This window comes from Salmo salar, chromosome 13 (genome assembly GCF_965601325.2).
Source record: "Salmo salar chromosome 13, fSalSal1, whole genome shotgun sequence".
Lineage (NCBI taxonomy): Eukaryota > Metazoa > Chordata > Actinopteri > Salmoniformes > Salmonidae > Salmo > Salmo salar.
Window position 1 is genome coordinate 23,763,243 of NC_138303.1, and position 26,054 is coordinate 23,789,296.

The 26,054-nt window shown below is 44.9% G+C and overlaps 1 protein-coding gene across 2 annotated transcripts; it reads left to right on the forward strand.

Moving 5' to 3' along the window:
• On the forward strand, positions 1-26,036 carry LOC106566637 (uncharacterized). 2 transcript variants are annotated; one of them, XM_014134850.3, is made up of 5 exons: positions 1-285; positions 15,868-16,011; positions 16,104-16,762; positions 16,983-17,276; positions 21,400-26,036. In XM_014134850.3, exons 3-5 carry the CDS (start codon positions 16,207-16,209, stop codon positions 23,409-23,411), a joined length of 2,862 nt encoding a protein of 953 aa, XP_013990325.3. In that variant the 5' UTR covers positions 1-285; positions 15,868-16,011; positions 16,104-16,206; the 3' UTR covers positions 23,412-26,036. The 2 variants fall into 2 exon arrangements, with proteins under 2 accessions (XP_013990325.3, XP_013990323.3); XM_014134848.3 differs by having other exon boundaries at positions 15,868-16,762.
• Positions 26,037-26,054: the final 18 nt, after the last annotated feature.

The following is a 26,054-nucleotide window of genomic DNA, read 5'->3' on the forward strand; positions in this document are numbered from 1 at the left end:
AGAGAGGGAGGGAGGGGAAGGGAGAGAGAGATGGAGCAATTTTAAAGGGGCGTGAGTTTCCGTGCTTGCTCCTGCTGGTTTGGTTTATCGTAGAGAGAACTGGCTGAGGTAGTCTAAGTCAATATCTACAGAAGACTGACTTTCCGTATTTTAGCCTATAGTTTCACCAGAGGTGGAAGCGCGAGACCGGAGGCTGTGGATACGCATCCGTGCCCGCTGCTATATGACCAAGTCATAATCGGATGCAGACGACGTCATATCTGAGGACAGGACATATGAGCGCAGGTAGGTTTTGAATGAAGAAAGGCGAGTATGGGGATAGCCTACATTAAAACTGTATGAACGAAGACGATGCGATAGGCCTGCAGGTTATGAATGATCCATATGTGGCCTGTGCGCTTAAATATATCATATTCATATAGCGTTTTTATTATAAATGTATTATACATTTTGGCCTATGGTGCGCTATGTATGCCATATCCTGTCAATATGAATGAATAAAGTCAGTCGAACTTTAAATATTTATGTGGCTGCTGTATGCAGTCGTTTTTATATTGTTGGTAATCTGTGAGAGGCAAAGAGCAGGTTGGGGACACAGGCTGCTGCGGAAATTCTAAACCAGTTGCGAAAATTGGCAGCATCGTCTATTCTGTAGCCTGTCGTATGGAAAGAACGGGTAGGAAAGACGAGCCTCTCTTCCCAATGATGCGATGATACCAGATAGGCTACAACACCAGACTATTCTCCTCACGACGACCTACTCATGTTTAGTTACATGACATACCCAGGTCCCCAATTTACAATCGGAAAGAGGAGACGGGTTCAGTTTGGACACACGCAATGAGGGGATTATTGAGATCTCGATTCTGGACGTGGACTACGATTATTCAAATGGTTTAGGGTTCGTTGAAAGAGCAAGCAACTCGTTGATGTGCACACAACAAACCCCATTAGTGCTTCTGTGTGTTTAGCCTGCTCATTTGAAAGTGCGCCTGAGGTCTGTCCTCAAACTGGTACGCGTATTGTGTGTTTGTGAGTGTGTTTACGAGGGTTGCCCAACCAAGGCCCGAGGCAGAGGGTTGGTGTATGGGGCCGTTGGAGAATCTAGATTCACCTGTTTCTCATCAGGACTTCAACGACAGTCGCAGTTGAATCCAGCTGAGGGAGGGAGAGAAGGAGGGAGGGAGAGAGGGGGGCGTGCCACTGCGTAACGGGCGGCAAACTGCTCCAAAGAGCTACTGGATTGAACACAGAGCCCTGCCAGACCACTTGGATTGCAAAGAGAAACAAAAACACGTCGATCCACCGACTAGAATAACAGAATGTCAACCCCAAGAACAGCATTTTGCTCCGGGAGGATTTACTGCCTGCTTTGATACCTAGTATTATTTTAGAAAAGGAGGCTTTTAGAAGGGACACGTGCAGACCATACACTCCAGACCACCTTGTAGGTATGGGATATCAAAGCAAACTTAAGAGTTTATCGTTCTGTCATATGTTATGCCAGAGTGGGGTGTGAAGCTGGCAGGATAGTGGGAGGGACATCCTCTCCAGATAGTAAAGTGCACAGGGCAGACAGATCACCCATCAACAGCAGGACAGATAGTTCACATATGGGCAATTCCACAGTAAAAGAGTGATGCTGAGACTTTAAAATTGATGTCAAACAAAAACTAATGATTGAAAATGTAAACAAACCATACAACTGTTACTGTTGAATTGTCCATATCTGACTGACAAAACCTTCAAGAACAAAAAGGCTACCCGACAGAAAACATCACTCACAACCAACCCCAAAACCTACTGACCAAGCACTATGACACACCACAGACAGAACACAGAGCACAGACAGAACACAGAGAGAACACAGAGCACAGACAGAACACAGAGAGAACACAGAGGACAGACAGAACACAGAGAGAACACAGAGCACAGACAGAACACAGAGCATAGACAGAACACAGAGCATAGACAGAACACAGAGCACAGACAGAACACAGAGCAGACAGAACACAGAGCACAGACAGAACACAGAGCAGACAGAACACAGAGCATAGACAGAACACAGAGCAGACAGAGCACAGACAGAACACAGAGCAGACAGAACACAGAGCAGACAGAACACAGAGCACAGACAGAACACAGAGCAGACAGAACAGAGAACAAAAAACTGACAGAAGACTGCAAAGTGTGTAGATCACAGAACTTGTGATCTGACATTATGCTGTGGATAGTGTAACATTCTAACATTCTACAGGGAAAGTGATCCATATGGATGACTCATCAATCAATCAAATGTATTTAGAAAGCCCTTTTTACATCAGCAGTTGTCACCAAGTGCTTATATAGAAACCCAGCCTAAAACTCCGAAGAGCAAGCAATGCAGATGTAGAAGCACAGTGGCTAGGAAAAACTCCTTAGAGAGACAGGAATCTAAGAAGAAACCTAGAGAGGAACCAGGCTCTGAGGGGTGGCCAGTCCTCTTCTGGCTGTGCCGGATGGCGATTATAAGAGTACTTTGGATGGGCAGCCTCCTCAGTATTCCACTACTCTCAGCTCTTATCATCAGTTAAGAGTCTGCCAATCAGGGTGTGTTTTCTGTGTGTGTCTCTGCTCTGTCTGTATTCCAATCTGAACTATAGTGTTGGTATTCACAAATGTGTTTTTGGGGTTCCATGATCCTCTGTATGCTCCGCTCATTAGTGTTACAAAGGCAACCCGTATTTGACCTTTGTGTGTCTGTACGTGTGTTCATGCGTGAGTGGGTGTCAAACTGTAGTTAAAATACCTCCCTGTCAGAGTCAATCTTGGCCTTTGAACTGTGGCCTGTCTCAGAAGAGGCAGAACATCAGAGAAGATGTCTGCCTCCGATGTAGTTGGCTGTCCACCTCATCCAGAGGTCAAAACATGAAGGCAGGAGTCAGATGATTGGTTCTGGAGCCACAATAACAAGCCAATGGACACGTCTTTAAGGCTTTGTCATGTGACCCTTCTGTGTGGTCCAAGTCACATTGGACAGGGTTATAGCCCCGGACAGAGGGTCAGAGTCAACGACCTTTAGTGCATGGCTGAATAGAGGGTTCATGATGGTGTGTCTATAGGTTTAATGGAGTTCCTTTCACCAGGTATTTATGAACTCATTTTGGAGATAACTTATCATGACAGTTATCACAAATACTGCATGTTGTGCTTATCATTGGATCCTTTAAACGCTTAATGTATTTATAACTATATGTTTTCTCATCAAGGTATTGAGACAGAGATAGTGCGCTACAGGTAATCAGAGTTGTTGGGAATAAATGAGTGTGTATGTGTGTGTGTCGGAGGAGGAGGAGGGATGATCTGGTTTGATAGTGAGCGGTTTGTTTACATTCCTGCAAGATGGTGGAATCTTAAGGATCATATCGACCACCTCTTACCTCCTTGACCCCACACATACATACCACAAACACACACACACCCGTCCTCTCACCTACACGGCACTCTTATAGTGTCACGCCTGTGTGTAGGAACGGACCAAGGCGCAGCGTGAGTATCGTTCCACATCTTTTATTTGAATGTGAAACTTTGAAAGACAAACATTAAACAAAACACAAACCGTGACAACACAGGTGCAACATGCACTAACTCAAAAATAATCTCCCACAAACACAGGTGGTAAAAACAACTACTTAAATATGATCCCCAATTAGAGACAATGCTGACCAGCTGCCTCTAATTGGGAATCATACAAAAACCCAACATAAAAAAAGAAACTAGAACACAACATAGATAAAATAAACTAGATAAACCCCTCAGTCACACCCTGACCTACTCTACCATAGAAAATAAGAGCACTCTGGTCAGGACGTGACATATAGGCCATACATAGGTACCTTAAGCTGAGGGTAATGCAGTAATACTTTAAAGGTCCACTGCAGCCATTTTTATCTCAATATCAAATAATTTCTGTGTAACAATAAAGTACATTACGGTGATTGTTTCAATTAAAATGGTCAAAAATAACTAAATGCAATTTATCAAGCAAGAATTTTGCTAGGACTGTCTGGGAGTGGTCTGAGAAAGGGGTCTAATTGGAGGAGCCTAATGGGAGAGATGTGTAACCTGAAAACTAGCTGTTATTGGCAGAGAGGAGGGCAAACTCTTTGTTATTGGTCTATTAACCTAAATCGAAAAACCCCACTGAGCCAAACAAGCTGAAATTTCAAGCAGTCTTTTAAAACAGATCTTACACTAAATGTGCATTATCATAATTTTCACAATTTCACAGTATTCTTCCAACCTCATATTGTGGAATTACATATAAAACATAGGAGAAATCTAGTTTTTGAATGCACTGCCGCTTTAACTGTTCTGTTGGACTTTGGAACCGCTCAGTGTCCCTCCATGGCATATCTCTCTAGAGTGCTCTATTTCTGTCTCTCTTTCTCTATCTGTTTCTGAGCTATAAACCTCCCCTATTATTCTCACTCTCTCTCCCTTTGTCTCCGCATGTATGCTATCAGTCCATTGATCATTATTTCTCTCTTACCTCTCCTCTCTCTCTGCCCCTCTGTTTCCCACTCTCTCGTTCTTCAGATTGAACTTTATTTTTCTGTCATTCTCCACTGTCGGTCTTCCCGTTCTAAAGTTCTAACGTAATTCAGTCTGACTCTTTAATCCTGTTTATTAGAGGGCCACCTTGACATTCGAGACCCCACAGTCACTCCCATTCACTCACTCACTCACTCACTCACTCACTCACTCACTCACTCACTCACTCACTCACTCACTCACTCACTCACTCACTCACTCACTCACTCACTCACTCACTCACTCACTCACTCACTCACTCACTCGCTCACTCGCTCACTCACACGCTCACACACACACACGCAGACACACATGCATGAAGGCCAGTATGTCACCGTTCAGACTGGTGCTTGCTGGGGAGAATTCAGCAATCCCTCTGTCCACAAACAGGATAGTGTCTGTTTCTGGAAATATTCACTCAAATTAAGATGCTCAGACTCTCTGGAATCTGGCAAAAATGTGTGTGTGTGTGCAAGAAATATAGAGAAAGAGTTTGTTTGTGTGAGTGTGTGTGTGTGTGTGTGTGCGCATGTATGTCAGTCTGGGCAATGTGTGGGTCAAAAGTGGCTATGAAATGTGGTCATTTCAGTTGAATCTGGAACAGAGATTTCTTTCAGAATTGTAGAGGTATTTTGGCTTGCTATGTTTATGCGGCTTGGTTTAGGTTCAGTTTAGTTTGAGCTTAAGGAATTAACTTTACAGTTCCTGATATTTGCCTGTAGTTTTTGGAAGCCATTCTTTTTTGGAAATAAGGGTTTGCTTTGCACCTGTTTCATTTTTTGCACCTGGTATTAGTAGAATCGATAGTATTATCATTAGCAGTCTAGTTACGGCAATAGAAGTGTTACAAACAGAGAGAAGTGTAACTTTACTTGTAGTAGTAGTGGTGTCATGCAATATATATCTGTATGTATGGCAATCCTCAGCTTGTTGCATGTTGTTCTACAATATTATATTGTCCTCAGGCCTTCCTGTAGATGGATAAAGACGTTATTGTGAGAGTGACGGCATACCCCCTCCTCCATTCCATTGCCCGCACTTAGTGTTCTTCTGCCTCAAGGGGCAGATCTCAGGATATAAATACCCTCCTCCTCCCTGCACCCATTTGCCCTGTACAGATATTCACAGAAAGACACAAGACACTCACAGATGCTGTAGTATTGTGTGTGTGTGAGCGAGAGAGAGAGAGAGAGAGGGAGAGAGAGGGAGAGAGAGAGAGATTAATGTTGACAGTGATTCAGATAAAGCAGCAGGGTGTTTCTCCTCTCTATGAATCCCGTTTGGCTAAGGGCCCTCAGAGTGTCTTAAATCAGGACCACCGCCTACGCACACACACTCACACTGGATGAACTGTGATTGCAGTAGTAAGACTACCATCGAGGGGCAATGTTTTTTTGTAGGCCCATTTTTCAACTGTCAGTTTGTTTAAAGTCAACTGCCAGGTTGCTAGTTTTACCCTGTGATAAGGTGAGATGGCTCAGTTCCACTGTGTTCCAGGCTGCCCAGAGTGACATCTTGACACACACCTCATCAGAACTTTAGAGACTGTACACACTTCTAGCCCCTTCAGAGTTTCTCTATCCCCTCCTGTCTCTGTTACTTTATTTTTCACTCAATCACATACACACAGACTAATTTGCTATGGTCAAGACATACCAGCATCACTGAGTCAGTTTCCCCTGAAACCGTGTCTCTCTGCCGCCCACATTCTCTGCTTCGTTATATCCCTAATGCTCACCTCACCCTCTCCCTCGCTCTCGTTTATTTTCCTTTCTTTCTCCATACTTTCCACTCCCCCTCTCTGTACCTTCCACTGTCTGCTTCGTTATATAGCTATCCATCACCTTTTTCCATGCATCTCTCCCAACCCTCCTCCCTCTCTCATTTTCTTCTTCTGTTTATCTCTCTATCTTCACTGCCCTATATCTCCTCCCACAAGAGTACAATACAACCATGTTGAAATAACACCACCAGAACGAGGGAAGGGGGTGAAGGGCGGGGGTAAAACAGAGTGATTCATCGGAGGTGGATTGGCCAACAGAAGGCTGGAGTCTGGGAGAAAGAGATGGTTGATTGGGAGAAAGAAAATAAACAGCAAAACTACTGTGACGAGTTGGAGATGGAGACGTATACCTCTTACTTAATCTCTCTTTCTCCCTCTCTGTTCCTCTCTTTCTCTGTGCTTCTCTCTCACTATCCTACCCTAAATCCATCAATTTCTCTGTCTTTCTTAGTCTCTTTTCTCAGCTTTGTTTAACATCTATATGGGAGTATTTGAGCATCACATGCTATTAGCAAGATCTCAGTTACAGGGACAATCTGTGATTGCTACATGTGTTTTGTGACTTTTAAATTCATGATATATAGCCATTGATTTTATAACGTGTGCGCTGAGAGTTGGGAAGCAAGTTCAGGGAGTAAATAATTTAATAAATGAATGAAACATAATATAAAACAAGAAAACGCGAGCAACGCACAGACAGGAAACTGAAACAGAAACAATAACACCTGGGGAAGGAACCAAAGGGAGTGACATAAATAAGGCAGGTAATCAAGGAGGTGATGGAGTCCAGGTGAGTGTCATGAGGCGCTGGTGCGCGTGAAGATTGTGACAGGTGTGCGCAATAATCAGCAGCCTGGTGACCTAGAGGCCGGAGTGGCAGCACACGTGACATATTCTTGTAGAATATAACTTATAGATGCTTCGTGAGCTTAGTTAAACTGTCATACCCCATCAGAACCCCAAATATGAACTTGTTTTACTCTTTGTTAAATAATGTAATTGTAAACAAACACCATATGGTCAAAATTATAATTTTGAAATCATGAATGATTAGTCCTTGCATTTAAATGTTTTTATTAAAACAAACGTAACCTTTATTTAACTAGGCAAATCAGTTATTAAGAACCAATTATTATTTACAATGACGGCCTACCCCAGCCAAACCCTAACCCGGATGACACTGGGCCAATTGTGCGCCGCCCTATGGCCGGTTGTGATACAGCCTGGAATCGAACCAAAGTCTGTAGTGATGCCTCTAGCACTGAGATGCAGTGCCTTAGACCGCTGCGCCACTCGGGAGCAGATAGCTGTCTTTGAATTTGAGAGTGCTTACATTTCTCCAGCCCTATCCCTCAGCTGTTTACTGAAACAGTGGCGGGGTGTCTTTGTTATTGTTTGAACTGCAGATTGCCCCTTTTAAGATTTAAATTCCTCACATGTACCCATAGATTTTCTCACATATGCTCACTCTCCCATGATGGTGCACACACACACACACACACACACACACACACACACACACACACACACACACACAGTGTCCTTACACATACTTACTCACGTATGTCACTCCCTTAACCACTTCACACATGTGTTGTTCATGAGCATAACACACACATGTCAGGATTAGCGCACATATGTTTGTTCTTCTACATGTGATTTAAGAGAATGAGGCATTGGTATAGAAGTGGAATTAATGACTCATAAGGAGTAGGATGAGGTTGCCCTAGTTACTGATCCGTTTTTTGTTTTCTTCTCTAAGGGTTAATGTTAGGATTTGGTGAGGGTAAGCTGCTCCTAGATCTGTGCCTTGGGTAGTTTATCCCTAGTCTGTGAGTTACAGTAACTGGTTGTGTAGGTAGGGGAGGGGATTTTGAGTTAGTGGATGCCAGAATGAAGGATGGGGGGTGTTTTTGATAAGACCTGTGGGGTGAGCTATTCTGGTCCAGGAGAGCAGCAGGGTGTGCAGGCTTTTGTTTCAGCCCAGCTCTAATTTAATACACCTGCTTAAACCCATCCATTAGTTTGATCAGGTGTGTCGGTGCTGTGTTCCACACCCAGAGGCCCTTGGTACCAGAGCAGCTCACCCCTGGTCTTATGAACATCATCCCCCTCAGTCACTACCTCATCCTCTGACTCAATAGCCCACACCTGGTTAAGACAGACAGACATGATGACTGTATGAGGATTAGACAGACTGACGGCTGTTTTACTATGATTGATAGGATTGTGTGATCATGTACTGTTCACTGTCTTCTACTGCATCGCCTTCAGCCAATGTTACTGCTGTTTATTCAGACCTGGAGTGAATGCACAGAGAAAAAAAGAGAAATAATAGATCAATTATAACACCAGGAATAAATACAAAAGGAATAAATACACCAGGAATAAATACACAATGAGTAACGATAACTTGGTTATATACATGGGGTGCCAGTACCGAGTTGATTTGATATTTTGATGTGCAGGGGTACGAGGTAATTGAGATAGATATTGATATTATACAGTGCTGTGAAAAAGCATTTGCCCCCTTTCTGATTTTCTCATTTTTTTGCATATTTGTGATACTGAATGTTATCAGATCTTAAACCAAAACCTGATATTAGATCAAGGGAACCTGAGTTTACAAATAACAAAATAAATGAATGCTTATTTTATTTATTTAATTAACAAAGTTATGCAACACCCAATTCCCCTGTGTGAAAAGTAATTCCCCCTTACACTCAATAACTGGTTGTGCCACCTTTAGCTGCAATGACTGCAGCCAAACGCTTCCTGTAGTTGTTGATCAGTCTCTCACATCACTGTGGAGGAATTTTGGCCCACTCTTGCATGCGGAACTGCTTTAACTCAGCGACATTTGTGGGTTTTCAAGCATGAACCAATCCTGACACAACATCTCAATTGGGATTAGGTCTGGACTTTGACTAGACCATTCCAAAACTTCAAATGTTTTACTTTTTAACCATTTTCATGTAGACTTGATTGTGTGTTTTGGATCATTGTCTTGCTTCATGACCCTGCTACACTTCAGCTTCAGCTCACCGACGGATGGCCTGACAATCTCCTGTAGAATTCTCTGATACAGAGCAGAATTCATGGTTCCTTCTATTAAGGAAAGTCGTCCAGGTCCTGAGGCAGCAAAGCATCCCCAAACCATCACACTACCACCACCATGCTTGACTGTTGGTATAAGGTTCTTATTGTGGAATGCAGTGTTTGGTTCTTGCCTGGCATAATGGGACCCTTGTCGTCCACAAAGTCATATTTTTGACATCTGTCCATAGAACATTCTTCCAAGAGTCTTGATGATCATCAGGTGCTTCCAGGTGCTTTTTGGCAAACTTGAGTCAACTTTTTGGATGAGATCGGTGCCATTTTGTCAGGCGAAAACGAAACACTGCATTCCTCAAGATGCTCTCAATGTTGCAGCTGTAGAACTTGTTGAGGATTTGAGGGCTCATAGTGAATCTTTTTAGCCTCCTGAGGGGGAAGAGGCGTTGTCGTGCCTTCTTTACAACTGTTGGTGTGTGTGGACCATGATAATTCCTTAGTGATGTGGACACCGAGGAACTTGAAGCTCTCGACCAGCTCCACTACAGATGAGTCGATGTGGATGGGTGCGTGCTCGGCCCTCCGTTTCCTGTAGTCCACGATCAGCTCCTTTGTCTTGCTGACAGTGAGGGAGAGGTTGTTGTCCTGGCACCACACTGTCAGGTCACTGACCTCCTCCCTATAGGCTGTCTCATTGTCAGTGGTGATCAGGCCAACCACCGTTGTGTTGTCAGCAAACTTAATGATGGTGTTGGAATCATGCGCGGCCACGCAGTCGTGGGTGAACAGGGAGTACAGGAGGGGACTAAGCATGCACCCCTGAGGGGCCCCTGTGTTGAGGGTCAGTGTGGCGGATGTGTTGTTGCCAATTCTCACCACTTGGGGGGTGGCCCAACAGGAAGTCCAGGATCCAGTTGCAGAGGGAGTTGTTCAGTCCCTTGGGTCCTGAGCTTAGTGATGAGCTTGGAGGGCACTATGGTGTTGATCGCTGAGCTATAGTCAATGAACATCACTCTCACGTAGGAATTCCTCTTGTCCAGGTGGTTCAGTTGAACAGAGGATGGTGTTAGTAATATAGGTATTGTTACGTCCTGACCTGTATAAGGGGTTATTTGTTATTGTAGTTTGGTCAGGACGTGGCAGGGTGTGTTTGTTTAGTGTTTCGGGGTTTGTTGGGCTATGTTCTGTTTTGAGAGGGGTGTTTGTTTAGTGTTTCAGGGTTTGTTGGGCTATGTTCTAGTATGTCTATTTCTATGTGGTGTTTGTTGGGTTGACCTTCAATTGGAAGCAGCTGCTCCTAGTTGCTTCTAATTGAAGGTCCTATTTAAGAGGGGTGTTTTTTTCTATGGGATTTGTGGGTAGTTGTTCCTTGTATAGTGTTTGTTGCACCTGACAGGACTGTTTAGTTTAGTTCTTTTTTTGTATATGTATTTAGTTGTTTCTCCTTCTTCAAAATAAAAAGATGAGTATACATATTCCCGCTGTGTTTTGGTCCAATCCATACGACAACCGTGACAGGTATAGAGAAACTGTAGAAAGAGGCTGGGAGAGAAAGAAGGAGCCAATGAGAAAGAGAAAAATACAGATAGAGAGATAGTGCTCATCTGCCTTGGAGGAGTGAAACCATCTGTGCTCCTTTGCTCTGATCATTCTGCAGGCTTTCTGCATTATGCAGCTTAAGGTGTGGGCCAAAGTCCGGTCTGTGTGTGTGGGTGTGTGCATTTGCATGTGAGTGTGTGTGTGCACGTACGTGTGGGTCAATGACTCACTGTAACTATACACCACACCACACCCCTCTGTGTGCGTACTGCTGTCGTGCCGCTTGGACCTCTGGGAGAATTCAGTGACATGCCCTCTGAGTCAGCACAGCAGAACAGCTATAAACACCCCTCTACATAGGCATACAAACACACACACACACACACACACACACACATGCTATACAAAAACTCCTCAATAAAGAAAGAGAGATATTCACACAAAGACCATATCTATGAACCCAAGTACGCCAGTGAGATACAAACATATCCCTATACCTCTGATGCTGTATTGCCCCCTCTAGCTTTGCGTTGCATAATATGTACATGCGTGTATGCTGCTTATGTGGTTGCATGTGTTTTTCTCTGAGAGCTCTACCAAGTTAATGTGTAAATGATATATGCAGAGGTAATCATGTGTGCTCTGCAGAAGTGACATTTTATTCCTAAGACAGTGATGTGTATGTTACCAGGCCCTGAACGTAGTCACTAGCCGTCTACTCATCCCTGCATCTTAGAGGCTGCTGCCCTATGTACATAGACATGGAACACTGGTCACTTTAATAATGGAACACTGGTTACTTTAATAATGTTTACATTCAGTTGAAGTCGGAAGTTTACATACACCTTAGCCAAATACATTTAAACTCAGTTTTTCACAATTCCTGACATTTAATCCTAGTAAAAATTCCCCGTCTTAGGTCAGTTAGGATCACCACTTTATTTTACGAATGTGAAATGTCAGAATAATAGTAGAGAGAATGATTTATTTCAGCTTTTATTTCTTTCATCACATTCCCAGTGGGAATACATACACTCAATTAGTATTTGGTAGCATTGCCTTTAAATTGTTTAACTTGGGTCAAACATTTCGGGTTGCCTTCCACAAGCTTTTTGGTGAAAAAGTTGGGTGAATTTTGGCACATTCCTCCTGACAGAGCTGGTGTAACTGATTCAGGTTTGTAGGCCTCCTTGCTCGCACACATTTTTTCAGTTCTTTTTTCAGGATTGAGGTCAGGGCTTTGTGATGGACACTCGAATACCTTGACTTTGTTGTCCATAAGCCATTTTGCCACAACTTTGGAAGTATGCTTGGGGTCATTGTCCACTTGGAAGACCCATTTGCGACCAAGCTTTAACTTCCTGACTGATGTCTTGAGATGTTGCTTCAATATATCCACATCATTTTCCATCTTCATGAAGCCATCTATTTTGTGATGTGCACCAGTCCCTCCTGCAGAAAAGCACCCCCACAACATGATGCTGCCACCCCCGTGCTTCACGGTTGGGATGGTGTTTTTCAGCTTGCAAGCCTCCCCCTTTTTCCTCCTAACATATTGATGGTCATTATGGCCAAACAGTTCTATTTTTGTTTCATCAGACCAGAGGACATTTCTCCAAAAAGTAATTGACATCAATTACTTTTTGGCTGCCGTTGACGGCAGCCACCCTCCCTTCCCTCCCTTTAGTTTAGGGGATTTATGTTTGTTTTGGGGTAATTTTGTTTTTCTTGTGTGAGGTGCATCCGGGGTCTGCACCTTTGGGGGGGTACTGTCACGTCCTGACCAGTAATAGGGGTTATTTGTTATTGTAGTTTGGTCAGGACGTAGCAGAGGGTATTTGTTTTATGTGGTTCGGGGTGGTGGTTTGTTTAGTAGGGTATTTGATTTATGTATTCCGGGGGTTTTTGGGCACTGTTCTATGTTAGTGTATTTCTATGTTCTGTCTAGTCTTTTGTATTTCTATGTTTTGTTAATTGGGGTTGGACTCTCAATTGGAGGCACTTGTTTTCTAGTTGCCTCTGATTGAGAGTCCTATATATAGGTATGTGTTTGTTGAGTACTTTGTGGGAGATTGTTCTGTGTATAGCCTTGTACCGTACCAGCCTGTGAATAGTCGTTGTGTTTTCTTTGTGTACGTGTTTATTTGGGTTCTCCTTCTTGTCCGAATATAGTAAAGAAGATGAGTGCACATTTCCCCGCTGCGTTTTGGTCTATATCCGACGACAACCGTTACAAGGGGTCACCAACACGGTGCCCGCGGGCACCAGGTCGCCCCCAGGGACCACATGAGTCGCCCGCAGGCCTGATCTAAAAATAGCACAACTCACTAGTGAGCTGCGTCTGAAATGTAATTGTATTCTGTTGCTATTCTTTTTAATCACATTTGCATTTATATATATTTAAAAATGACTATCTTAAAAATATTTTCATTATACATGAGTTTAGATAAGTTTAGGTGAACTCTGACCTACTCTAGTTCAAAGGTCAGTATTGTGCGCATGAAAAAAACAGTGCTCGTGGAGAGTAAGCTAGCGGGCGCAGCGAAGATGGTAGCTGAATGCAGTTTCTTGCCCCAAAAACATGGCAGAAAAAAGGAAGAAAACGTATCGCTTTCACAACGATTGGGAGGAGGAATTAGAAGCAATGATGATAATTGCTAACACTGTACTTAAAGACGAGAAAAATGGAACCGATCTAATCTCCACTCTCTCCGACATCCAACTGGGTGCATCTACGATGGTTAGACGAGTGTCAGCTATGTCTGGTAACTTGGCCGATCAGCTGGACCGTGATCTGGCGAAGTGCAGCTGGTTTAGCATCCAGTGCGACGAGTCCGTGGACAGCAGCAGTATAGCGCAGCTGTTAGTTTTTATCCGGATGGTGTTTGAAGATTTCTCCACAAGAGAAGAACTCCTGACACTACTGCCCTTAAAGACAGCTACGAGGGGAGTTGACATTTATAACACAGTGAAGGAGTTTCTCGTGCAGAAAAAGGTACCATTGGAAAAGCTGGTAGCGGTGACTACAGACGGGGCTCCTTCTATGATCGGCCGACATACAGGTTTCATCGCTCACTGTAAAAGTGACCCAGACTTCCCAAAAAAGGTGCTGCACTTTCCCTCTGTGCAGTCGGTGCTGAAAGACAATGCTTCTGCATCTGAGACATTTGACAAAGTTGCAGAAAAGTACTGTGAAGTCATAAACAGACTTGGGCAAGAGTTTGAGAATAGGTTTTGTGACCTTCATCAGCTTGAGCCATGTGTGTTGTTCATTTCCAATCCTTTCATGAATGTGGACACAACATTCTTTGCTGAGCAACTAAGTGCAACGTTCAACTTGGATGCTGGACAGGTGGAGATTGAAATCATAACATTGCAAAATGACCTCCACCTCAAAGCCTACCAGGCTGCACCAAACTTTTGGTGCCTTGTTGACACAGAGAAGTACAGTGGAGTATGCACAGCAGCTATGAAGGTTGCTAGCCTGTTAGGTTGAACCAATCTCTGTGAATCAGCGTTTTCTGACATGAACTTCAACAAACACAGAACACGCCTCACTGATGCACATCTGAAAGACTCACTCACAATTGCAGTGTCAAGTTACACACCAGATTACAATACACTGGTGAACAGCATGCAATGCCAGTCTTCCCACTAACAAAGAAACAGATACCAGATGTTGTCAGTGGCAACATGGCAGTGCCATGGCGAAGTTGAATTAAAATATTGAAGAATTGTGTTCAATTTAAAAGTGTGTTAAAAAATGCAGCAGATTTGGTCATTAGTTCAAAATGTGACAAGATTTATTTAAAAATAAGTAGATTTTTCTAACATTACATAATTGATAACCTTTTGAAACATAGTGCAACATAGGTCATGATTTGTTAAAAGGGTTTGTCAGTGCCTAGTGAAAATGGGACATTTTTCCTATTAAATGTAGTGATGTAAGTGATCATCTGAAAATGTAACAATTACTGAGATTAAAGTGCTGAATATTGATATCTGTTTTCCACCTTATTGTCATTGTTGATAATTATTGTGAGAAATTATTAACGTGATCAGTGTCTTCACATAGATGAGTATCATTAATCATTATTAATAACGTATAACTAAAGGCAAACTGAGCACATTTGTTATTTCAGAAGAGCGTATCTAACTGGTAGCCCTTCGTATGACTCAGTACCCATGAAGTAGCTCTCAGTTTCAAAAAGGTTGGTGACCCCTGCTCTAGAGTGCCATTTTAGCTGGCAAAGATGGGAGTGGGATGTCCGATTCTCCGCCAAAGAAGAGGCAAGCACTGACTGTCACCAACCAGCGCCAGGACCATGGACAGTTCTTCCACTTGTGTGCCATCAATGGAAACGTCACTATTACCATCACCAACTAGCTTGGTTAGTTCAGGCTCGCCAACCGAAATAGGTGTTGCCTATGTAGGCCTATAAGATATTTATTAAATCGTTATTTATTGAGGTTCTTGTCTCTCACCATCATTGAATCTCTGTTAGCTAGCTACATGCCATTGATTTGTTTAGCATAGCAGCGTCGAATGAATAGAATTATTAGAATTAACAACTGGGTCAAAACATGATAAAATAACTAACAAACAGCCTGCTTGGATAGCAACTTCAGAATAAAAAAACAAATGCACTCATAATATTTGTTATAAAAAAAATGTCATTAATATTTGTATAAATATGTTGGCAACCATTTTATAAAAGAAATAATGCTTTCAAACCCATTAATTATCGTGTGACAACTCCCTCCAAGGGCTGTGTGCCGGCCCTTGGCTTCACCTCGGGCCTCAGAACAACCCTTGTCGGGAGTGGGCACAAGATAATTCCCAGGTTCTCAGGAATTATTGCTTAAATATTCACTGAGTGAACCTCATCCATATCTCTCTGTTCTCTCTGTGTCTACAGAGCTCAGTAAGAGGATGGTGTGACAGACGGACAAACAGACGGCCCGTATAAATCATCACCCTCAACAGCCAGACCATGACCACTGCATCCCTCCTCCTCACCCTCACCTTCCTCCTCTCCTCTCTCCATCCCTCTACCAGCCAGGTGATTGTTAGCTCTTCCTCCTCATCCTCCTCTCTTCCAGACCCTGTCATCAGTACATCCCTCAAACCCAGCTTTCCCTCCTCTCGTCCCAGAGGCCAGAGCGATGTGCCAGTCAGAGTCAACAACAGAGATTGGCCCACAGAGAGAGCAGGTGGGGGACAGGTGGGCTCTGACCTGGGGCAGGTTGGGGAGGAAATGGGCACTAGAACTACAGACCAAAGTCAACCCCTTTCCCCCTCTCAGAAACTCAACAGTGGATCAACCCAAAGCCAGTCTACTTCTGTTGAGGCTTGGACAGGTACTATGGTAACCGCAGAGCCAAGTGGAGTTTCATCTGCAAAGGGACCAACGGCTCTCCCACCCACCAAATCCTCAGGTGATGAACGATTAACATCAAGGGGCAGGACTTCTGATGGACCAATCATACCGGAGGATTTGGATGACTGGCCGGCAACTGGATCAGGAAGTGAACTTGTCCCTACAGTGATTGTGAAGGAGGAGTCACTGGTTGCGTTGACTACACTAGATGAGATGCCACAGTTCCGACCACAGGCTCAGACAGAGTTCAGCAGAGGTCTGGTATCCAAGATGGCCGAAGCTCAGACTACCCCGACGGTCAGCCTCACTGTGCAACCCCACCTCTCTGGGCTGACAACAGCCAATAGGATCCTCTCCACACAGTCACCTGACATTAGAGTGACAGCCGTACCTGTGGTGACACAGCCAACCTTCATTGGAGGAGTAGTTACAGGTGAGTAACTAAAGGGTAACTAATATGATGTTTATGAGGAATATGTTTCAACCTATGAGTGGTGGAGTAATATGCCTTCATCCACAACTGGAGCTTGAGTACTATGCTATAACCACTGAGTTCTTTATCATGTTGTTACAACTCTTTAAGTAGTATTTGAGTGACATTAGTGTTGTTGTCAGCAGAAAGGCTGCTTCATATCTTTTGACTCTTTCTTCAGGTAATATGACAGATAATGCCACTACGCCAACAGACAGACCAATAGCAGGACAGACCCCCACTGTGACATCACCGTTACCCAGACCCATCACCCCTGGCTCCACCAATCAACAGCCAAATTCTGTGATGCCTCAAGGAACCACAACACTAGGAGTGACCACCACAACTACAACCAATAAGACGGCAACAAAAGCAGAACCCAGAAGTACTTCCTCAAGCACAACCAATCAACCGAAAAAGGCAACTGAACCAGAAAGAACTACAACAAGTACCACCAAACAGTCGACCACGACAGGTAGAGAGAGGAGGCTTTGGGGTGTTGTAGTTTCCTGGGTGGAAAACAATGGCAGCTGTGACTGCGCCTAAGTTTCCTTTTCCTATGAGGATTTAAAGTGGAATTATTTATGCAGCTGGAGTTTTTCCTGGAAGTCCCTGGAACAGGCTCAAAGGAGGGAAGAGGCAGAGACAGAGTGGGCGAGAGAGGGCGGGATGGAAAGTGGAGGAGAAGGTGTGCAGGGTAGACTCAGGCAAGAAAATATGCACAGGAGTAGAGAAAGGGAGAGATGGACAGAGAGAAGAGGATGGAAACAATGTAGAGTAGAGGAAAGAAGAAAACAAGAAAGAGATAAAAGATGAAAGAGTGACGCTGAGAGTTTGAACGATAGAAGGCAATAGGGAGGACAGAGAAGAGTAAGGAAGTAGTGAGTGAAAGAGAAAGTGAGGCAGGAGGAGAGGTGGGGCAGAGAAAGTACACAGGGTGAATAATGTAAACCAGATGGATGGAGAGAGTGATGGAGGAAGGAGAGAAGTGGGAGAGAGGGAAAGCAGACAGAGAAGGAAAAGCGTCACATGGGGTATATGAATCGGTCAGTTAGATACCATCGGGAGTCGGTCTCTTAGATACCATCGGGAGTCGGTCTCTTAGATACCATCGGGAGTCGGTCTCTTAGATACCATCGGGAGTCTGTCACTTAGATACCATCTGGAGTCGGTCACTTAGATACCATCTGGAGTCGGTCACTTAGATACCATCTGGAGTCAGTCACTTAGATACCATCTGGAGTCGGTCACTTAGATACCATCTGGAGTCGGTCACTTAGATACCATCTGGAGTCGGTCACTTAGATACCATCGGGAGTCAGTCTCTTAGATACCATCAGGACAAACATTTGAGCCACATTTAAACAACGCTCCATTTGGTCTGCCAGGAGTGTACTGAAACTGAATGATTTTGTGTGTATTGGCAAGTGTGTTGATCTCGTTAGTGTGTCAGAACACGTGTGTGCGTGTGTGTGTGTGTGCAACACTTGGGTTTGTGTGTTACAGGGTGGGGACGTCCAAGTGCCTCCAGCTGTGAAATGTGATCAGCACATCTGGGACGTGTCTGAGTCCTGCTGCTTAGGGAGTGTAGTTTGGAGAAGGAAATTACACACATGTGAGAGGGTGTGTGAGTGTATGTTTGCGTATGTGTGACCATTTGTGTGTGTGCTTTTTCCTGAGTAGGTGTGAGAGTTAGCGTATGTACGTTTGAGGCAAATATTGTGTTTGATAGACGAGAGAGAGAGACTCTGTATTTGGCAATGTTAACATATGTTTCCCGTGCCAATAAAGCTTTTAAATTGAAAATTGAAATTGAATTGAAAGAGAGTGAGAGACAGAGAGAGAGAGAGAGAAAGAATAGAGAGAGAAAAAGTGAGAGTGCTTTGGAGAGAGAGAGAAAGAGGGAGAAAAAGAGAGAGAAAAAGAGAGAGAGAGAGATAGAGCCAGGACATGTAACACATTTTGGAGTCAGCCATCAGTCAGTCAGTGTGTCAGGTTTATAGTGTGTTCTTCAGGGTGAGTTAGGAGCTCAAAGAGCTCTGAGTGTTCTCTGTCAAACTTTTACTTCAGATGATTCTGTTCCATCATTGATCACCATTAATTTCTTTCTCCAGGTGTGTGCGTGTGTGTGTGCGTGCGCGTGTGCGTGCGCGCTTGTCTTTAAAGAGGGTTGGGGGAGACAGAGAGAATGTACGTTTACAAATTGTCTTGGATTAATGTTTAACCAAACCTAATACATTTCCAGTTTGGGCAGTATAAGTTGTGGTATGTTATAGTAGTTCACCCTCTCAGTGTTATCTTAGTGCTAAAGCTCTGGCTGTTGGAGGTGATGAATGGGATTGTGATTGGAGTGTTGTTGGCTTTAAGGTGGAGCGTGCTGGGATCTTTGTTCATTTCATTGTTTTGCCTTGAAATGCAGAAAGTGTGTGTGTGTGTGTGTGTGTGTGTGTGTGTGTGTGTGTGTGTGTGTGTGTGTGTGTGTGTGTGTGTGTGTGTGTGTGTGTGTGTGTGTGTGTGTGTGTGTGTGTGTGGTGTGTGTGTGTGTGTGTGTGTGTGTGTGAGAGAGAGTGAGATTGACAGAGAAGGGAGGGGGAACAGTCATATGTAGATAACTGATTTATTCCACGTGACAGGTCTTTGATGGTCTCAGTATGTGTCATGTGCTTCATGCAGTTTTCCACAGATATATCAATGTACTATATGTTTTTTATATTATGTAAAGAGATGTTCTCATCAATTACATCATCTAGTAGTGAGCAGTAAGCTCCAATTAAAATACATTATATAAATGGTGTGTGTGGTGTGTGTGTCTGAAATGCGAGTGTGTGTGATGCCCGCACCACTTTGATGCGTGTTATCTAATCTGTGCTCCAGACTCGACCTGTGGAGAGGAGGTACTCTGTATCCAGGTTAAGTCGGTAGACCCCATGCTGGGCCCTGCTGGGAGGTGCCTTATGTAAGAGCTGATGACTGTCAACAAACACCTACTATCTACCCTCCACACACATACACTACATGACCAAAAGTATGTGGGCACCTGCTCTTAGAACATCTTATTCCAAAATCATGAGCATTAATATGGAGTTGGTCCCACCTTTGCTGCTGTAACAGCCTCCACTATTCTGGGAAGGCTTTTCACTAGATGTTGGAACATTGCTACGGGGACGCAGTTGGCATTCAAATTTATACCAAAGGTGTTCAATTGGGTTGAAGTCAGGGCTCTGCGCAGGCCAGTCAAGTTCTTCCACACCGATTTCGACAAACCATTTCTGTATGGACCTTGCTTTGTGCACAGGAAGCATTGTCATTCTGAAACAGGAAAGGGCCTTCCCAAACTGTTGTCACAAAGTTGGAAGCACAGAATTGTCTAGAATGTCATTATATGCTGTAGCGTTAAGATTTCCCTTCACTGGAACAAAGGGGTCTAGCCCAAACCATGAAAAACAGCCCCAGAACATTATTCCTCCTCCACCAAACTTTACAGTCGGTACTGTACATTGGGGCATCCACTAAACCCAGATTTGTCTGTTGGACTGCCAGATGGTTAAGCGTGATTCATCGCTCCAGAGAACGCATTTCCACTGCTCCAGAGTCCAATGGCGGCGAGGTTTACACTACTCCAGCCGACGCTTGGCATTGCGAATGATGATCTTAGGCTTGTGTGCGGCTGCTCGGCCATGAAGCTCCTGACTAACAGTTATTGTGCTGAACTTGCTTCCAGAGGCAGTTTGGAACTCGGTAGTGAGTGTTGCAACCCAGGACAGAGGATTTTTAAGCTCTATGCCCTTAAGCGCTCGTTCTCTGAGCTTGTGTGGCCTACCACTTCGCGGCTGAGCCGTTGTTGCTCCTAGCCATTTCCACTTCACAATAACACAATTTAAAGTTTAGCAGGGCAGAAATTTGACGAACTGACTTGTTGGAAAGGTGGCATCCTATGACTTTGCCATGTTGAAAGTCACTGAGCTCTTCAGTAAGGCCATTCTACTGCCAATGTTTGTCTATGGAGATTGCATCGCTGTGTGCTCGATTTATTTTATACACCTGTCAGCAACAAGTGTGGCTGAAATAGCCGAATCCACTCAGTTGAAGGGGTGTTCACATACTTTGTATATGAAGTGTATATCAACATACTATCTACCTGCCACACACTCTATCGGGTGAAGAGGAGGAGCAGAGAGGGGTGATAACGAGAGAGAGAGAGACATACTTTACTATTTGGAATGTAGGTGAGACTTGTGTGAGGTTGAGAGGGGTAAACTATTTCACAATTGCCCTATGTGATTTTTGCCCTCATTGGAGAGAAAAAAACTGTGGAGTTGTCCTTTGGCCTGATATGAGAATAGGTCATAATAATCAACTCCCTTTGGGTTATTTGCTGCCTTGTGGAAGAGAACCTGCTGCGCTTTCAATACACTTCTCATAGGAAATTAGCCTACTCTAGTGGGGTAGATTTTCCACTGTATGTGTCCACTTGTTATAGCTAGGTTCTGCTCTGTTAAAGAAAATAGTTTTTTTATTATTATTGTCAATCATTCCAGTCAGATGTTTTGGGAAAGTTCAATATGATTCATTAACATAATTTCTCTCTCTGCCTCCAGGGACGACCCCTCTCCTCATCACTCCTACTCTACACATTGTCAGAGGGCGGTACGTCCCCAAAAATGACAGCCGTCTAGCACAGAGGAACCACTCCATCCCCGTGGGACGCCCTCGCCTCCCCCCATCCTCAGCTCCCTCTCCCAGCTCCTTCCCCTCCCCCAACGGCACCTCTCTGCTGTGGGATGACCTGAGCAGGACGCTGTCCTTCGCCTGGGAGCTCCATGTCTACGGCTCGGCTTGCCTCTTCCTGCTCCTCCTGGCTGGAGCCGCCCTGGGCCTGGCCCTATCCCCCAGCATGCACTGCCCTCACCGCGGTGCCCTGACCCTGGCTAATGCCCTCCTCCTCCTGGTGGGCGCAGCAAGAGCAGCCCTGTTCATGATTGACCCCTACGGAACAAGGAAGATTCTTCCCCGGCCTGCGGTGACTGCTCTCTATAACCTCCCTCTACCGTTACTGGTGTGGGCGCAGGCTGCCCTGGCTCTGCTGGCCATGAAGGGGACAGGAGTGAGTCTGTTGCCCTCTGCTCTGGAGCGCCCTCCTCTGGTAGCTGTATTGGCTGTGTTACAGTGCACTCTGCTTCTGGCTGCTGACCTACTCTCCCCAGCCCTGTCCCCAGCCGTGCCTGTCACCCTGCAGTCCCTGTCTCTCTGCTGGGGCCTGGCTCTCTGTCTGGGCTACCTGTGCTACGTCTTCCCCCGCCTCCGCCATCCCACTGCCCAGCCACCTGTCCTAGAGGAGGGGAGGGCAGTTAAAGCCTGGCCGGGGCGTAGGGGGGCAGGGTTGGTGCTGGGTCGTGTGCTGGCAGTGTGTGCCCTCCTGGGGGTGCTGTGCTGTGGCCTCCATGTCCACTCCACCCTGTGGCTATACGGGATGTTGGGGGACTGGAGGCGCTTCTGCTGGGGCTGGTGGCTGGTGCACTTCTGGGCCCGACTGTTGGAGCTGGCCTGGGCCTTTTCTCTCCTCCTATTGGGATCCTGGGTGTTCTGGAGGCCCCGGGGGGCCCGAGACAGAGGAGATGGGGGAGCAGGGGAGGGCAGGGCGGGAGGAGATCTCCCCTCCCCTGGACATTCCTCTGGGTCGACACACAAACACACCTGCTGGGCCAAGATAGTCCAGAGCCTGACGGGAAAGCCCTGTGGGAAGTCAGAAAGTAACGGAGTGGGAGGATCAGTAGGAGGAGGGGCAGGGGAGCTGCCTAATAACTGGGCGGGGCAGGAACGCTCAGGGGCAGACATCAGTAAGAGCCTGATCAGAAACCGTGAGGCTCCACCCTCACAGCCGCGCTGTGTCAAGGACAGCAACCGAGGCCGCAACCAGAGGGGCAGGTCTGCAGAAAGGGGTATGTCTGACGGGTCCACAGGGTCACTGCTGCGGCTGCAGCCGTTAGGCCGGCCACTACAGCACTCTCAGAGCGGCAGCCTGGAGCAGGAGAAAGAGTCAGGGGTGTCTCTGTATGATTTTGACCTGCGACCCCCCTCCCCCATTGACCTGGGCCGCAGCATCGATGAGGCCCTGCACCGTGAGCACCTCCTCCATGGGGGCAGCTTGTTCCAGCCCCTGTGTGCCCCCTCACCCACTCCTTCACCGGGCTCAGCTGTCAGCCAGGGGGGGCCCTGGCTCCGCAGGAACAGCGACCCCCAGATCTCTGACAGCAGCGAGGACCGCTCAGCCCGTACAGAGTTCTCCGTGCCACTGGGGGGCAGTGTGCTCAGCAGTGTTCCCAGCAGGCAGGTCACTGCTCCTCCCACGCCCTCTCACCAGGGGCATCGCTGGGCCGGGGATGCGGCGGTCAGTGTCCCCTCCTCAGTGTCCTGTCCCGTTTCCCTGCGCCCCTCTAGAACCTCCACGGGACATCTCGGGAACGAGGGAGGAGACGACACGAGGCCGTTCCTCACCCCAGACTCTGAGACACAGAGTGGGAGGGCAGGCAGGGAGGATGGGAAGAGCTACCTGGAGGTCAGCAGGCAGGATGACTCAGCCAGCGTCAGCAGTGAGATTATTAACCTCTGAACCCTCAACTCCAACCCAGGACATCTGGACCAATGACCAAGCCCCCCAAAAAAACATCAAGAACCAAACTTACGTAATACCTTAACTCTTAGGTGATAACTTTAACTATATCTTGTCAACTAGATAGACTTTATTATAAACATTGACTCAACTACATTCAGACTGCCATGTGAATCATGGACAGAGGACTTATTTTAAGATACTGAGGGAAAATACAGAAAAGCTTCCCCTGACTAAAACAGTCGTCTTATATGGGACATTATCCAGTGTTTGCTCTAAATCAGAGTGGTTCAAAGGCTGCTAACCGGAATCAGATTCTGTGGCATAGAGCACATGTTCAAACAACAGAACACACACACACTCATGCCTACAGATTCACACCTGTGTACCTTTGACTAACTCGCTACATTTCAAGCATCACATACTGCAGCACATACATTCACTTTTTGTAACACTTCTGTTTAAGGTGGTCTTGAGAGAACAGAGGAATGGGCACAGGATTCATATTGATGACAACCCAGGGATTCCTTAAAATATCTATTGGTCATCCCTATAATTCCCTCTGAGGATCCATTGCTTAGATACCATGTTTTATGGATGTATGTAAAATATGAACGTGGTAGCTCCTACTTTTATGAAAGCCATTGTGCTTCCTGTGAAAATGTCTTTATATGAATTTATTGACTTTGTTTGCGTTGATAGTATTAATCTGCTGTCCTTGATATTTCAACTTGATGCATACATACGTTAATGTGTTTTTTGGGATATGTGCCATAAACATTGATCATGTCGGTGGTTATTTTGATGTTATGCTTCAAAATACATTAATAACGCATTACCTGACTGACAATGGTGTCTTTCCGTAGTTCCTCTAGCAGGAAAGTAGCGTAGAAGTCAACACTCCAAAAACATAGGATTGCTAGTTATCGGCTCATAATTGCGTTGCTGTTTCAGTACATTCTGCCTTGTATGTAAATGTGATGTTTATTACATAAGGAAAACAACCTCATAGAGATACTACTGCAGGAAGGAAGTTGACCTGTGTAGCTGTGGCTGATGCCTGGAGCTCTAGCTAAAATAGTTCCTGCTAAAACTAGACATTCTAAGACATTTTTGTTTGAATGTGACGCGGGTACATTTCGCCTGCTGATTCTGGTACATTCTATCATCACGGTCCGTCAAAGGATATGACTGCATTTTAACATTCAATAATACTGGCAACAGTGTAAACATACCCACAACATTTTATCAGTTGCAGCATATCAGTGTATACCGTGGACTTGAGTTATTTTTAGCTGTACTCATTGCTCCACGCAGTTAAGCTGTGTTGCATTATACAACGCTGACCTACTGTGAAGCACAACGCTCCTGTACTATAGTAGTACTTTACAGACATCTATAAGCCTAGACCTGAGCACTCTAGACTGAAGTATTTTTATTACAGGAAAAATCATAAGTATATTATGTAACATAAGAAGGTATGTAAATGCTGTTCTTTTTTTCTGTTTGTAAATAAAGGTATTTACTGTGAGGACAATCTAAAGTGGTCTTGCTGAGGTCTCTGAAGTATAGAACAGTTGTCTACTAAGAGAGTGATAAATGGCGCTGGCTTGGGGAGGAATATTGGAAACAGTGACTGTCCAGCCCTAATTTATGATGTTCAGGGCTCTGTTCAGGATAGAAGTGTTGAAAAAGGTTTCACAACAGTACCTGGAACTGCTACAATGGTTAGTGTTTAATGTTTAGGGGTTAAAGAGCAGTGGCAATGGCACGTCCTCATTTGGAGCTGCATCATTTCAAAACAGTTCAAAACTGTCCAGTGATCTTGAATGGAGCTCAGAAGTCAACCCCATATTTCCACTTGAGACCCGGGTTGAGTAAAATAGGCACAAAATGAGAGAACATGTTTTGAAAGGGAGTGAAATGGGGAGGTACTACCGGAAGCCGTCCAATAAGAAACTCATACATTTTTTCTGTTTCAAAATCCTTCCAAACGTGTCCTACTGAACCCAACCCGGGTCCTTGTGTGACAAGATCTCATGTTTCCTGTTTCCTGCCTTCCTCAGGGTCAGTGCAGTCTCTCCCTGTGATGTGAAATGCTTGACTTGTGTGGTATTTACAGTACAGTACAGTACAATAGGATTCTGTTGTTGTCTACATTTCAATGACCCTGTCTGATTTCAGTGTACTTTGCAGTTTCTCTCGAGGTACTGTAGAATCATCCTTATAACCACAGGTCCAGGATCAGATTACCCTACCTCCAATTCTATCCTTAACCATTAGGGTGGGTGAAGAATATTTGACCCTGTATTAGTGATCTGGGGCAACGTCTGCCTCCTTTATTTCATTTTGGGTTTGAGTTGGGAGGACCTTCATCAGTGACTGACAGTTGTGGGGATGTTTGTGGTGTTTCCTCCACCAACGCGGTATGTGCCATACTACAGTAAACCAATCCGTTCTCCTCTCCATACAGTATTACAGTGCAGAGGTACAGTAGTAGAGATTAAAACATTCATTTAATTCATTTGCTCATTGACTCTGTTTATATATGAAGTTGTATTATATTTGTGATGCGACCTCGTATCTGGTTTAAAAAAAAACATGAGAAATAAAATAGAAAATTGATATCAGGTGTTGTTTATT

What these genes read in the sequence shown, in the direction of transcription:
- LOC106566637 (XM_014134848.3), top strand. Translation starts at nt 15,943, where the DNA reads ATGACCACTGCATCCCTCCTCCTCACCCTCACCTTCCTCCTCTCCTCT. An exon ending in CATTGGAGGAGTAGTTACAG is followed by an intron (nt 16,763 to 16,982) that starts GTGAGTAACTAA and finishes CTCTTTCTTCAG; the next exon opens with GTAATATGACAGATAATGCC. An exon ending in CAAACAGTCGACCACGACAG is followed by an intron (nt 17,277 to 21,399) that starts GTAGAGAGAGGA and finishes CTCTGCCTCCAG; the next exon opens with GGACGACCCCTCTCCTCATC.